At 49.2% G+C, this 15686-nt stretch overlaps 1 protein-coding gene across 2 annotated transcripts; it reads right to left on the bottom strand.

Moving 5' to 3' along the window:
- Nucleotides 1-4530: 4530 nt before the first annotated feature.
- LOC123189268 (mitogen-activated protein kinase kinase kinase 3) lies at nucleotides 4531-13953 on the bottom strand. Of its 2 annotated transcripts, none has more exons than XM_044601644.1 (11): nucleotides 13443-13953; nucleotides 12173-12739; nucleotides 11743-11830; nucleotides 11577-11639; nucleotides 10488-10648; nucleotides 10330-10405; nucleotides 9766-9825; nucleotides 9557-9664; nucleotides 9231-9467; nucleotides 5222-5334; nucleotides 4531-5137 (listed from the first exon to the last, which is right to left on the bottom strand). In XM_044601644.1, exons 1-11 carry the CDS (start codon nucleotides 13787-13789, stop codon nucleotides 4894-4896), a joined length of 2064 nt encoding a protein of 687 aa, XP_044457579.1. In that variant the 5' UTR covers nucleotides 13790-13953; the 3' UTR covers nucleotides 4531-4893. The 2 variants fall into 2 exon arrangements, with proteins under 2 accessions (XP_044457579.1, XP_044457580.1); XM_044601645.1 differs by having other exon boundaries at nucleotides 4531-5134; nucleotides 13443-13951.
- Nucleotides 13954-15686: the final 1733 nt, after the last annotated feature.

A 15686-nucleotide genomic window follows, 5' to 3' on the forward strand; every position in this document is an offset into this window, starting at 1 on the left:
TCAACCTCGGTTAATGATATGCTGGATTTAGAGGCCGAACGGGCGCTTGAGATGATTCGTAACTTAGCTGCGGTCAAACCCATGAATGATTTAGATATCGACGCTTTAGGGGTCAGGGCGCTCGATAATCTTTGTGCGGATCTGGCTCAACCATCTCCTGAGCCTGAGGAGGAGGATGAGCGAGTAGACATTGTGGATTTGCATACCTCTGCGACTGGTTGTGAGGACCAGCTGGAGAGTTTCAATGCTCATAAACGCAAATGGAAGCGGAAGATTTACCCGGATTCCGCAATGCGGAGGAGTGCTCGGATACGGACGGCTAAAAAATTCCATGATGAGGTATGAAAGGAATCTTTTGGAATAATAGAGGTCTGAAAGACTTGGCTAAAAGAAGGTTTCTTGCTGAGGCTTCTATTGAGCATAAGTTGGACTTTATTGCTTTGTCGGAAATGGGTAGAGCCAAGTTCTCGCCACAATTTCTAAATACTCTTTCGGGGGGTATTGATTTCGATTGGCATTGTCTACCTCCGCGAGGAAGATCGGGTGGGATTTTACTCGAAGTTAGATGTGATTCGTTAGAAGTCCGAAGCATGGTCATGGAAGATTTTGCTGTTAAGTTTAGGGTGAGGTCGAAGGCAGATGGGTTTAACTGGGCTTTGGTAGCGGTATATGGTGCCGCTCAGCCCGAGCTCAAACCGGATTTCTTGGCTGATCTGGTTAGGATTTGTGGTTCCGAACAACTTCCTATCCTGGTGGGGGTGATTTTAATATCATCAGGAGGAGTGATGAGAAGAATAATGACAATTTTGACGGCCGATGGTCGTTCATGTTTAACACAATCATTGAAAGCCTAGACCTGCATGAGATAGAGCTTTCAGGCCGAAAGTTTACCTGGGCTAACGCCTTGCCAAATCCGACGTTTGAGAAGCTGGATCGAATCCTGGCTAGCGTCGAACGGGAGCAGAAATTCCCATTTGTTACGGTCCAGGCGCTTACTCGTGGTATTTCTGATCACACGCCTTTATTTCTTGACTCTGGGGAGGCCACCCACTTGGGAAATAAAAATGTTTTTTCTTTCGAGCTTGCTTGGTTTGAGAGAGAAGGTTTCTTGGATCTCGTAGCCAGAGAATGGGCTAAGGATGCAGGAGGTCGGTCTGCGCTCGAGCGCTGGCAGAATAAAATTAGGCATTTGAGAAGCTTCCTACGTGGGTGGGCTAAGCATCTCAGTGGAATTTATAAGGTTGAAAAGGAACAGCTCCTTGCGCTTATTCAGTCCCTTGATGTAAAGGCTGAAACCATGATCCTGCCAGACTCGGAGCTTCATGCCAAGCTTGATGCGGAGATGAGGCTGAAAGAGCTCCTTCGCGAGGAAGAACTAAAGTGGGCGCTTCGGACTAAGGTCAGTAGAGTCGTTCAGGGGGACGCGAACACTCAATTTTTTCACTTGATCGTCAATGGTAAGCATAGAAAGAAGAGGATCTTTCAGCTTGAACAAGACGAGGGAACGATTCTTGGTCAGGAAAACTTAAAGCAATATATTATTGAGTATTACAAGCAGCTGTTTGGGCCTCCAGAGGACAACTGTGTGTCGCTGGATGAGTCGAGGATTGAGGATGTGCCTCAACTTACGGCTGTTGAGAATGATATTTTAGTAGCTTCTTTCTCCGAGAAAGAGGTGTTTGAGGCAATTTCTCAGATGAAGAACAATAAGGCTCCTGGACCGGATGGTTTCCCGGCAGAGTTCTACAAGAAGTGTTGGCACATTATTAAAGGAGATCCCTTGCCATTGTTCAATGATTTATTCTCTGGCCAGCTTCACCTTTTTCAGCTGAATTTTGGAACGATAACCTTACTTCCCAAGAAGACTGAGGCAGTGCGGATTGAGCAAATTCGGCCTATCTGTCTTCTCAATGTTAGTTTCAAAAATTTTACCAAGGTCGGGACGAATAGGCTCACACAGATTGCGCATACTGTGGTGCAACCTACTCAGTCTGCTTTCATGCCGGACAGAAACATCCTCGAAGGGGTTGTGGTCTTGCATGAAACGATCCATGAAATTCACATGAAAAAACTTGATGGCGTGGTTTTCAAGGTGGATTTCGAGAAAGCGTACGACAAAGTCAAATGGCCTTTCCTCCAACAGGCACTACGCATGAAGGGTTTTGATAAAGTTTGGAGACGACAAGTCGAATCCTTCACGCAAAAAGGGAGTGTTGGAATTAAAGTGAATAACGATATAGGTCATTATTTCCAGACACATAAGGGCCTGAGACAAGGTGATCCAGTGTCTCATATTTTGTTCAACATTGTCGTTGACATGTTGGCAATCCTGATAGGTAGGGCAAAGGAGACCGGCCAGGTAGGTGGCTTGGTGCCTCATCTAGTTGATGGTGGTGTGTCCATCCTGCAGTATGCTGATGATACGATCATCTTTATGGAGCATGACTTGGCAAAAGCGAGAAATATGAAGCTGGTGTTGTGCCTGTTTGAGCAATTGACCAGTTTGAAGATTAACTTCCATAAAAGCGAGTTGTTCTGTTTTGGGAGAGCCAAAGAGGAACAAGATGCATATAAGCAATTGTTTGGTTGTGAATTGGGAGCACTTCCGTTCACTTACCTAGGTATCCCCATTCATCATCGTAAACTAACAAACAGCCAATGGAAGTGTATCGAGGATCGATTTGAGAAGAAACTGAGCTGCTGGAAGGGCAAACTCATGTCGTATGGAGGCCGGTTGATTCTTATTAATTCGGTGCTCACGAGTCTGCCTATGTTCCTTTTGTCCTTTTTTGAGGTACCAGTTGGAGTTAGGAAAAGGATGGACTTCTATCGGTCTCGTTCCTTCTGGCAGAGTGATGAACTTAAGAGAAAGTACCGTTTAGCCAAATGGGACGTCATCTGCCGACCGAAGGGCCAAGGGGGTCTTGGTGTTGAAAATCTTGAGGTCGAGAACAGATGTCTTCTCAGTAAGTGGCTATATAAGTTAGCTGCTGAGACTGAAGCTACTTGGGCACAGATTCTGCGTAACAAGTACCTCCACTCTAAGACTTTGTCGCAGGTGACAGTCAGACCGACTGATTCGCCTTTCTGGAAAGGGCTAATGAGAGTCAAAGCTACTTTCTTTAACAGAACAAAGTTTATTGTTGGGGATGGCAACAATACTCGCTTCTGAGAGGATACTTGGCTGGGGGAAGCGCCGTTGGCGCTTCAGTATCCTTCGCTATATCGTATCGTGCAGCTCGTGATGCTCTGGTTGCAACGAGTTTGCAGTCTACTCCCCTTAATATTTAGTTTAGGAGGGTGCTTGTTGGAGACCGATGGGAAGCCTGGCTTCATCTGGTGAGTAGACTGATGGAGGTTCAGCTTACGCATCAGCCTGATCAGTTGTGTTGGAAGCTTACTAGATCTGGGGAATTCACAGTCAAGTCGATGTATATTGATGTCATCAATTCTAGTGTGATTCCTACTTCCAGACATGTTTGGAAAGTTAAGGTTCTTCTGAAAATCAAAGTGTTTATGTGGTTTGTACATAAACAAGTCATCTTAACGAAAGATAATTTGGTTAAGCGAAACTGGACAGGATCTACTAGGTGTAGTTTCTGTGATCGGGATAAAAATATCAAGCACCTCTCCTTTGATTGCCCGTTGGCGAAGGTCTTATGGCGTTCGGTGCAAGTTGCCTTTAACATTACTCCTCCGAATTCGGTCAGGTTGTTATTTGGAACGTGGCTTGTTGGGATAGAGTCCGAAACAACTAGACAATTTCGCGTAGGAGTGTGTGCGTTGTTACGGGCAATCTGGAACTGCAGAAATGATTTGGCTTTTAACAAAACAACAACTATTCATTTTTTGCAGGTTTTATTCCGGGCTACTGCGCTAATCCGTATGTGGTCCTTACTCACTCCGACGGAGGCCATAGAGCGTTTGGTTACTGGATCTCTCCGGTGGGAGATGATAGCGCGGATATTTTCAACCGGTTTGCATGGCGGTCATGTAATAGGATAGGCGACTAGTTTACCTATCTATCTTATGCCAGCCGGTTGTGGCTTTTGGGCCTTATTTGCTTTTGTTGCTCTTTGTGAGCCAATTTCTCTTTTTGGAGCAGACTGCAAGACTCTGTTGAACTTATTTATTTATTTATTAATGTGGCCGTATGCATCTTTTTGATGTAGAGGCCGGGGAGTCTCCCCTTTTCAAAAAAAAGCTTCTAAAAAAATATGTCAAGGCAAATTTGCAGGGTGTTTTTGGTTCACGGAATTCTACAAACATAAGAATATCATGACATGTTGGATCCTAGAGGAATTGAAAGCGTATGGATGTGCAACAAAAGTTGTGTGGTTGCATCAAATGAAAAATGCAAGAAACTTTGGTCAAGGATTATGTGTGTGCCATAACTGTCAAGAAAGAAACAACTGTCCTCCGGTTTTTTCTTTGCAACTTTATGTCATTGGCTTTCGACTTGAATGCAAACACCAGCTCGATGCATCCAAAAAACCATGTTTCGGTTACAGGAAAGATGCACCCACACCATTTCAGAATATATACATTCACTTTTTCTCCAATGTTGTACCATGAACATTAGCCAGCTAAATTTCCAATATCTGACACGAAAGTCGCTCGATCCCTCCTAACAACAACTGTGAGCTTGCGCAAACTGGTGAATTTACAACCCTATTGCTATAAGGGTTTGTATTGATTTACATCATGATATAACGGCCTATTATATATACAGATCTTCATGATACATCCTCTTTCCTCGAGAACCCTTCTCGACTGTACAGTAAATCAGACGGGTGTCGCAACACAAAGCTACAAGAGGCTGCAGACAGAACAACTCTGAGCATCTACCATGTTATGGGTGCATTTTTCATGCTGAAGCTCCACAAATGACGCTTAGAACCTTTTTGGAGAACCGTAAGGACTTTGGAGTTTCAAGGAGCCGTCCTGCCAGGGATCCGGCATTCGTCGTGCCTGATTCAGTGCGTAGCTTGATGAATTGTAAGCCGCGGCACCAGACGAGAGCATTGGGTGGGGCGGAGACGGCAAGCAGCTCCAGTTGGACTGCTTAAATTGCCTCAGTGGGCTTGAGCAGGGGGACACCGGTAGAGACATGTTTGTTCGCACAGGAATAGGGCTGCTAAAGCACATATATATTTTGTTAACAAAAATACGATGTTACGAGAAGGGTGAAAATGAGGATGGAAGCGAAGTATTTAAGTACCTCGAGGTACGGGGTGAAGGGACAGTTGTAGAAAATCCGGTAAAATCTCGCGCACTCACACCTATATCCCTTAGGGGAGTAATACTTATTCGTGATGGCAACTCTCTGTTAGACTGCAACGAGAGGGCAGCATAAGGAGTGTGAGCTTTCAGAGAACAGATAGCATAAATGGAGCAAACAATGATGCCTTTTTCCTTGAATAACAACAATCATGCAATGAACTTTACAAAAAAGAAGTCACAGATTACTCATGAACTCGTTTAGAGCAGACATAATAGGATCTTTTATGAAATTAAGCCAAACCGCCCCCCCCCCCCCCCCCCCCCCACACACACACAAAGTTGATCTGGTGTGCATACAATGACCAAAAAAACCAGAATAGTGCTTCTAGCTATTTCTTAAATTGGTCCAGACTGAGTCCAAGTAAATTCAATAGTTCATGCAAATGTCAAGCACTAGAAGGGGAGCCTTGGCGCAGTGGTAAAGCTGCTGCCTTGTGACCATGAGGTCATGGGTTCAAGTCCTGGAAACAGCCTCTTACAGAAATGTAGGGAAAGGCTGCGTACTATAGACCCAAAGTGGTCGGACCCTTCCCTGGACCCTGGGCAAGCGGGAGCTACATGCACCAGGTTGCCCTTTTTTATGCAAATGTCAAGCACTCGTGTCAGCGAGCCACTATAATAAGTGACCCTCTTTGGCTTTTTTTCACAGTACCTTCTACTACCAACAAAATAGTACTCCCTCCGTCCCGAATTATTTGTCTATGATTTGTCTAGATAGAGATGTATCTAGACAAGTTTTAGTGTTAGATACATCCGTATCTAGACAAACCTAAGACAAGTAATTTGGGACGGTGGTAATAGTATAATAAGACTCATCAAACTATTGATTTTATTGGACACTTTCTACTTTAAACATCGGACTGTTTTATTTTTTACATGAAAGGATCAAGGGCATAAGGTTTGATGTGCTGATAAAGGTCCACCCCGCCCAGTCACACGATCGGTATCAAAACTTCTGCATGAGTTCGCCGCCGGCTGCCGGCGTGCTTGCACGAGTCAGCTCTTCCCCTGCAGGCGGCAGCCGTCGTTGCCGCGGAGACCCGCCTTCCATTGTTCATCCATCCAACCAGAATACGACCTAGGTCTATAGAGTTACCGCACAATGGTCTAGCATTTTTCATTCTTGGAATTACCGTATGAGCCACGCAATTTGTTGAACTCTTCCAGTTTTGGCCCTGAAATCAGCACTACCATCCTCCACTAAGGTTTTACGCACTAGTATAAACTAATATGACCATTGTTATGACCGGCAGTGTTATGACCGGCATATTAGGTGGGCTGTGGCCCAAGCTATCTTACCGTTATTAGGGGTTTAGCCCAATTATCTTATCGGTATTAGGGTCGCTTGCTTAGGAGTCAAGTAAACCTCTCTATATAAGGAGAGGAGATGTATCAATCTAATCAAGCAAGAAGCAATCAGTATTTGCTCGGCTTCCCTTAGGAAGCCGGGAGACCTAACCCTAGCCGCCTCTTGCGCCGCCGCCGCCTCTTCTCCACCACGCAAGGACGGCGCCCAGCCGCCAGCCGCCGCGCCCTCGACCTCGTCTTCCTCCATCTTTCCCCTACAATCTCCGCCATAGAACCGGCAGAACCCTACCTCCTAACACCTTGGTATCAGGTAGCTCAGTTCCGATCATGTCTTCGCCGCCGCCCATCCCGTCGCTTCCACTGCTGACCGTCACCACCGCGTCGCTGGCCTTCTCCACCGCGCCGCTGCCCTTCCCGTCCGCGCCGCTGGTCGCATCCTCCGGCGCCGCCACCACCCAGATGACGGTGCCCTCCACCGCACCACCGGCTGCTGTCTACTCCCCGACGGAGACCACCGGGGTCCTCAACGATCTCGTCACCGCCGTCCAGGGGATACGGCTATACCTAGCCGGCCCCTACGTGCCGCCGGCCGCCGCGACCGGGCCAGCCGCCCTGCCGTGGTATTCGGCACCTGCGGCGCCGATCGGGCCTCTACACCACCTACACCACCACTGGCCGCTTCAGCCGCCGCCCGCCGCCGCGCCCCAATGGTCGCAGTGGCCGACGCCGGCCCTCGCCGCGTCACCCACGCCACCCGGGTCCACGCTGCCACCGCCCTGGCAGCCGCCGCACCTCAGGGCCACCGCGACGTTGGTCGGGCCGCTGCAGCCCTCGCTACAGCTACAGCCAGCCCCCGCCACCGCTCCGATCTGGCCACAATGGCCGGCCGCGACCATCGTCGCGCCCGCCGCCTCCGCCGTTTCCAGGCAATAGCAGCTGTCGGCGCCTCTGCCGCCCAGCACCGGGCTGACTACAACCACGCCGGCGGGCGTGCCGATTCAGCAAGTGCGGTTCCCGCCCTCGCCGTCCCAGCTTCCGGCCTGGTTGGCCAGGATGTCACCGCCGCCAGTCTACACCATGGCCGCGGACCAGCCGGCGCCCCCCTGTCGTACGACGGGCCCTCCGGCTCCGCGGGTTTCCACGCTGGCTTCGACGGGCCACCGCTTTCCTGCGGTCCACCTGTGCACACCGAACCAACGCCATCCTCTTCGCTGCTCCGTACCGCCGAGCCGTACACTCACGGCCGTCATGCTCAGACACCGTCGCGCTTCGCCAAGCTCGCCTTCGCCACCTACGACGGCGCTGAGGACCCCCTCAACTGGCTCAACCAGTGCGAGCAGTTCTTCCGGGGGCGACGGACGCTCGCGTCGGACCGCACCTGGCTCGCCTCTTATCACCTCCGCAGCGTCGCACAGACGTGGTACTACGCCCTCGAGCAGGACGAGGGCGGCATGCCCCCATGGGAGCGTTTTCGCGAGTTCTGCCTCCTTCGATTCGGACTACCGATACATGGGAGCCGGCTGGCGGAGTTGGGCCGCCTTCCCTTCACCTCTACGGTGCAGGACTACACCGATCGCTTTCAGGCCCTGGCGTGCCACGCGTCCGGCGTGACGGCTCACCAGCGGGCCGAACTCTTCGTCGGCGGTCTGCCAAATCATATCCGCGTGGACGTCAAGCTGCAGGGACCCCAGGACCTCCAGACGGCCATGTACTACGCCCGCGCGTTCGAGCGCCGCACGGTGGCCATTCAGCAGGCATCACCGTCCCGGGCCGCTGGGCCGCCACCCTGGCCGGATGTTCCCGCGCAAGGTCGGCCTGCTCAGGCTTCCGCATCACCCCTTGCCACGACCGTGGCGCGCCCGTTCCGCCGGCTCACCTCAGCCAAGCTACTCGAGCGTCGCCACCAAGGGTTGTGCTTCAACTGCGTCGAGACCTACATGCCCGGCCACGTCTGCCCCCGACTCTTCTACCTGGAGGCTGCAGACTACATTGAGGAGGACGCCGTCGCTGCAGGGCTCGGCAACCTGGCCGCCCCAGCTGTCGCGGAGGTGTTTGACGCTGGTTGATCACCTCGAGGAGTTCAGCAAGTGCTTCCCCGCCTTACAGCTCGAGGACGAGTTGTTTGTGCAGGCGGGGAGAAGTGTTATGACCGGCATATTAGGTGGGCTGTCGGCCTGTGGCCCAAGTTATCTTATCGTTATTAGGGGCTTAGCCCAATTATCTTATCGGTATTAGGGTCGTTTGCTTAGGAGTCAAGTAAACCTCTCTATATAAGGAGAGGAGATGTATCAATCCAATCAAGCAAGAAGCAATCAGTATTTGCTCGGCTTCCCCTTCCCTTAGGGAGCCGGGAGACCTAACCCTAGCCGCGTCTTGCGCCGCCGCCGCCTCTTCTCCACCACGCAAGGACGGCGCCCAGCCGCCGGCCGCCGCGCCCTCGACCTCGTCTTCCTCCATCTTTCCCCTACAATCTCCGCCATAGAACCGGCAGAACCCTAGCTCCTAACACCATTAGATTCCTTAAAATGGACAACTCACATCGATTTGAGGTACCGTATAAGTCCTCTATATCTTCTTATTGGGAAAAAGGCCAGAGAACAAACACATACTTAAGAAATGAGTTTATGGACTAACTGTACCATTGTATGCTTCACATCTGCTGGAGCAGAAAATGCATTTCTCAATGCACTGTCTTTTGCTGCTCTTACTGCTGGATGGTCCTGAACAAAAGGATGGTCCATCAACTGACTTGCGGTGGCGCGAGATGCTGGGTTACGTTTTAAGCACAGTTTCAAGAAACTTCTCCCATCCTCAGAAAAAATATCTGGGATTTCAGGTGTATCTTTACTGTTTGCAATCTTAAATATTGCAGCTACCTACAAGGCCAGATTGGAGAAGATTGAGTCAGCCTGAATTTGTCACGGCTACATTGAAACAGAAATACAGTTGCAACTTAGAAGCATACCCCTTCATACTGGTGCCAAGGAGGTCTTGCCGTTGCCATCTCAATAATTGTACATCCCAAACTCCAAATGTCAACAGCTAGATTGTAACCTTTACTGTTCATAATAACCTGCATGTTTTCGATATTGAGTAGAGCTTTACTGACAAGGGTACAATTAGAAATGAAGAATACGGTTTGAAGGTTTAGTGTAAAGAAAGGAGGCAGCTCACCTCAGGAGCCATCCAGTAAGGACTTCCTTTGAAAGAGCGTATTTCAGCAAAAGATGATATCTGCTTGAACACAACAAATGAGATAAACGGGCTTGGAGGGGGAGAAGAAGATACAGTGTAGAATATGTGTTTTCGTTGTATATGCATGTTTGGGCCAAGGCTCATATGGTAGTATTAACAAAGACCACAACTATCTCTTTAAAGGACGCGAATATCTGGCAAACGTTCGCTGGGAGAGAAATTGCCAGCGAACGCCAAAGTTGCCATGCCAACACACCTAAAAAACGTCATGCGTTTGTTACGGACTTGCCATGTACGGAAGGAAAAATTGCCAGCAAATGCAGTGTAACTTTTTTTTTAAAATGTCACTCTTTATTTTGATCAAGCGGCTGTAAGGACATTCGCTCGGAGCTCCTTCCCGGCAAAAATTCGCCCATTAGTATTTCTGCTCTTTAAAAATAGAATACCTAGGATTGCTATCTTACAGATGAGACTTTTTTTTAACATAGTGCTACACACAGAGAATGGACGTAGGGAAGGGAGCAGAAAGGGAAAACTGCATACATGCTTAGCCATGCCAAAGTCGGCAAGTTTAACATCACCATTAGGGCCAACAAGTATGTTTGCTCCTTTAATATCTCTGCCAAGAAAAATTAGTATCAATCAATTATTCTATTGTACTACCTATGTAATGTGTAGAAGTTATACAAGCTGTATACTACCTGTGGACAGTGTTCTTCGCATGCAAATACGCAAGACCAGCGAGAATTTGACCAGTATAACTGCGAATGACAGGTTCCTTAAAAGGGCCATACTCCCTAAGTAACTTATGAATTGAGCCCCCAGAAACAAACTCAAGATAAATTGAAAGGGTCTCATCAGTCTGTAAGAGAAGGTACCCGGTTAGAAAGTCTAAACACAGCCAATTACTTGGCAATGTACTTCCAATAAAAGCTGATAACCACTAAAGAGCAAAATCATATAAATTCCTTTCATGATAGAAGAGTACAGGAAGAAAAATGGAGTAAAACATATGCAAGCCAGGTGAGAGGAAAAGCAACAAAATACTTAAGTCAAACAGAAGCATGTCCAAAGAGGTGGATGGGAGTCGAACAATCCAGGTAAAGCAATTAGCGTGCCTACATAAATTACAATTCATGTTTTTGAAGAACTCCATATTACCTTGAACTTTGATGGTGTGTCTAATTTTGCCTCAAGAACTACAAAACCAGCTATCACACCAACCCCTGATATTCTAAAACCAGTGCGTTTAACCCCTTAGGATTTGGTGGCAGTTTTGCCAACATTAAAGAAGTAGGCTGGAGAATCTGTATTATGAGTGAATATTGCAGGTTTTCTCCTCCCATACATGCTTATACTTGTACATGTAGATATGCAACGAATTTATATCATTGGTTCCATAGCCTCCCAAACTACTGAATAAATTCCACAAACTTCACGATATGTTCTCATATTTTTGTGTATATATGTGCAACATTTCCACAATATGTGTTATGAAACAAGCCATCATTTTGTGAGCAATGCCAGTAGCAACAGAAAGAACCTTTCATTATGGATAAAATTCATCATTTGTGAACTTTAGTAAACTGAATTTCCCACCGACTTCTTTACCTCTATGTGCATGAGACCTTAATGCCCACATCATTAATTTTCTTTGAACTTTATAAACTTGGCATTATTTTCTCTCACGAGCCCATCCCATCAAAAATTTGGATGGATCCAAAGAGCAAATAATTATTCGAATATGACTGCACACAGACAGAGCAGGCGGTTTATCAAATAGAACTTACCATATCACTATCATAGTATTGCACAACGTTCGGGTGCGATGCTTTCTTAAGCATGTCTATTTCCTGTTAATACAGAAAGAATAACATGTTGTTCAGTCAATTAAACAGGTAAGGAAAATACCATTGCGGTGCGTAGAAAGACAAGTAACTGAATAAGATAATCAACCTGATTCAGTTGCTTGAGTCGTTCTTTCGAATGTGGATCATCTGAAATTACTTGTACTTCCTTAATCGCGCAAAACTGCCCATTTTCACTGCATAATTGGTAGTGAGATAAGAGTTCTTGTACAGACTGCCTTCCCAAACATTTAGGCAACACTCCAAGACATTCAATCAATATAAACAATTTGACATCAGAAAATTCGAGCGAAACAACAGTGTGCTAAGTTCATATACATTAGGCATGATCCCTTGAGAGCTAGATGCTACATAATCTCATATGTCAACTTATAAAGGCATCTACTGGAATATTGAACAATTTAGCACATCCCATGCTTTTCTATAGGTTTTGTAGCATATAATAAGACATCAATGCATTTAGTTCCATATGATAATCAAATCGCAAATGATACGAACACATGAAAAAACCATGATACCTGTTAAATCCAAGGTAAACCTGGCCAAATGTTCCACTCCCTAATAGTTTCCCCTTTTTCCACCGTGATTGGGACTGTGAGCAAGCAGTAGGAGATGTAGGAAGAGGCGAGCAAGCAGTGGGAGATGGAGGAAGAGGTGAACAAGCAGTGGGAGATGGAGGTAGAGGTGAGCAAGCACCGGGAGCTGGAGGAAGAGGCAAGGGATGAGGCGGGCTTCTCAAACCCTCACTCATTTTCAATGGTGACCTGGGGCTAAACCCGAATTCTTTTGAATGTACATTATTCACAGCAAAGGCATGGGCTTTTCGGCCAGGGGATGGGCTTCTCGTTCTTGGACCAAATATATCTTCAGTCAACATTCTTCCACGTGAACAACTGGCTTCGCTAGTTGAAGGATCATCGTTATTATGCACATGAAGAGCCCTCATGTTAGAAACAGGCGCCTCAAAGGACTTGTGATGCTCCCGTGGCATACTACATGACATGAAGCGTTTGTCTTCATTTAAGATCATAGCTGTGTCAGATGGCATGTCTCTCCCCTTGGCAAAAGCAATTGGATCCATAGACCTGGAGATTATGCCAAGCAAAAAAGAACCATCAACAGACGTATAAGCATTATTTTGAAATGAACATATCAATACCAAACAAAGAACGCACTAATTGAAGTAACCAAATCAGAACATATGACCTTGGAACTAGAATAGAAGCATATTGAGTGCAGAACTCAAAGAATATTTACTCATAATCATCAAAATTTTTGCAAGAATAAACAATTAGTTAGCAGAAGGAGAGAAAAAAAATCTGCATTCCGACTAAAACGTAAAGTTGTTCAGCCTTTTTTGGGAATATTTCTTCAATCACAAATCATAAAACGCCTTGGCATCCGTGGTCACCCCGCCTATGACTAGGTACATATTTTACCCAAAAACAAATGAAGTGGCTTACGATTGTAGAAGTGCAACGACCACGGAAGAGGTCAACAGGCGAAGTTGGTGCGAAGTCACACTGTTGGCTCCGAGTCTCTAACTCTGCATTTTGACTCCAATTCCTTTAAAAAAAGTTGCTAAGCCCACTAATCATTCACACTAAACCTAACGCCTCTACCTTTCGAGCAAGCCCCAATTCCCCCAAATTCGATCACAGTGTCACCCCCAAATTCAGCTTCAACTTCACCCCAGACGTGAAAATTGAACTGGTGAGCAGGGCAGCAGACTCCAGCCTGCAGCAAATTCGCAGGTAGGCCATAACCATCGGGCGATCAGCCGCATACCTAGACGCTTGGTGATCCGGCGCGTCATCCGGCGAAGAGCACACGCTGGAGCCCGAGGCCGACGAGCAGCCCGCCACATCCGTGGCCTCCTCGCATAGCGGCTCCGGGCTAATCACGGGCACCGGGAGCTTGTACTGGAACTCGGCGCCGCCCCGGCCATGGCGCGCGGCCGGCGAGTCGAGGCTGCGGGCCTTCTCCCGCGCCCGGGGGGTCGGGGACGGGGACGGGTAGTCGAGGTCGACGGACTTGCGCGAGGGGGAGGAGGCGGCGGAGGAGACGGCCGCGGCGCCGGGCTTGGGCTTGGACCTGGACCTCAATTTGCCGCGAAACCAGCCTGGCACGGGCATCGCGGAAGGTGGGGCCCCGTCGGCGCCGGACGCGCCCCCGAGCTGCAGGGGTGGGCAGAGGGGAGCGGAGGAGGGAGGCGCGAGCGAGCGAGCGGGCGAGGAAGGCGCGGGGTAGGAGCCGACGCGACGACGACGCTTTTTAGGCGAGGGGGAGGAGGAGAAAGAAGAGTGGTGGAGTAGACAAAAGCGGGGGAGATATTTTTTCGGAGAGAAAAAGAAAAGGAATGGAAATGGCGGTATGCGTGGGAAGTTACTGCCTGCGAGTGGGTGGCAGGCAGCTGCCGCGACGGCGACGCCGCGGGCCCACGTGCGGCTGATGGCTCGTCTCGCTGCCGCGTGGGTCCCGGCTCGTTCAGCCGGTGCTTTGGTCCGCGCTGTCAGTGGGCGAGTGGTGCTGATGCGATGCCGGGGGAGGTTTCGTTTCTCGGATGGGTTGCCCGCGGCGGCTTGCGATGGTGTCGGGCGGCTGCATGTGGGGCCAGGGTGCGTGATCGTGAGCGCGCGCGCGTACTAAACCCGGGCATGGGCAGCCCGGCCCGACGACCCGGCCCGAAAAACCCGGGCCGGGCCGGGCCGGGCTTGACGTTCGGGCCGGGCTCGGGCCTAGTTTTGCAGTCCGGAAGATAGTTCGGGCCGGGCTCGGGCTTCATTTTTTATGTATTTCGGGCCGGGCTTGCACGTGCGTACACTAAAAAACAGCGTTCGGGCCGGGCTTTCGGGCTTCGGGCTTGACTTCGGGCCTTGGCTCGGGCTTAAAAACAGGAAGTATTTCGGGCTTCGGGCCGGGCTCGGGCTTGGGAAATGAAGGTCGGGCTTTTATAAGCCCGGCCCGACGTTTGCCCGGGTTTACGTGCGTCTCCTTTTCCTGGCTCCCGTGTGGAATCTTCGTGGATGGATGGATGGTGGTGCGGCGGTGTGGAGTTTTGGCGCTCGCCGGAAGTTCGGTGGGGCACGGGAAAGGTGACGGTGGGTAGGGGACGCGCTGACATGTCACCCAACACCCAACCGCAAGTTAACTCCTATTCCCTCCGTTTCTCTGTAAATAATTTAGTCTTTTGTAGTGATTTCATGCCGAAGCACGGTGTAAAATACGTCTATATACATCCGTATGTGATATAAAGACTTATATTTAGAAATGGAGGAGTACAAACACACGGTGTATCAAAGTGTGGCTTAGATAGTTCAAGTTTTAGACTTGGCATGGGTGGTTGCATTTTGCTGAATTTATTTTAAGTTTTTTGACGATGCACATTCTAGACATTTCCGTCAACTACGAAGGTATTTATGGAGACTTCGTCAATCTCAAGATGACGTGCCAGCTCGGTATCTCGGAGGTGTGCATAGAAATAGGGTGTGCACGCGTGCATTTATAATGATGAGTGTATGTGTGCATGTACTCACAATCAAAAGAAATTGTTGATTTCTCAAATTTTTAAAATACCACAAGCAAGGATATAGTTCATTTTCCCTCTCTGCTCTACCAAGAGTTTTCCCCACACCCGCGTCGCTCCTAGCGGCGGCTCGGGAGGAACCTAGCCGCAGCCGCAGCCGCCGCCTTCCTCGCCGTAGCCGGAGGACGCCGGCGGGCTAAGCTCGACCGGCCGATGGCAGCGGCGGGGCGCTTCCTCGCCCTGCGATGTGCTCCCACGATAGGGGAGGCTTGGTCCTTCCACGGCCTCTGCTCGTCGTGGCGTTGCCGGCGCCGGCGAGTCTTCTTCGCGTCGCGTGGTGGTTCTCCTCCTGCAGGTCTTGGCAGGGTGGCGCCCCCCTTTTCCTCATGTGCGAGCTCCTGCAGGTGCTCGTCGTCGGATGTGGCGGCTCGCGCGAATCTGGCCCAACTTCGGCCGGTTCTGGCCCCGTTAGGAGGCTGCCCTGACTGGGGGCCCTGGTCTTCAGC

The sequence above is a fragment of the Triticum aestivum genome, chromosome 2A (assembly GCF_018294505.1).
Source record: "Triticum aestivum cultivar Chinese Spring chromosome 2A, IWGSC CS RefSeq v2.1, whole genome shotgun sequence".
Lineage (NCBI taxonomy): Eukaryota > Viridiplantae > Streptophyta > Magnoliopsida > Poales > Poaceae > Triticum > Triticum aestivum.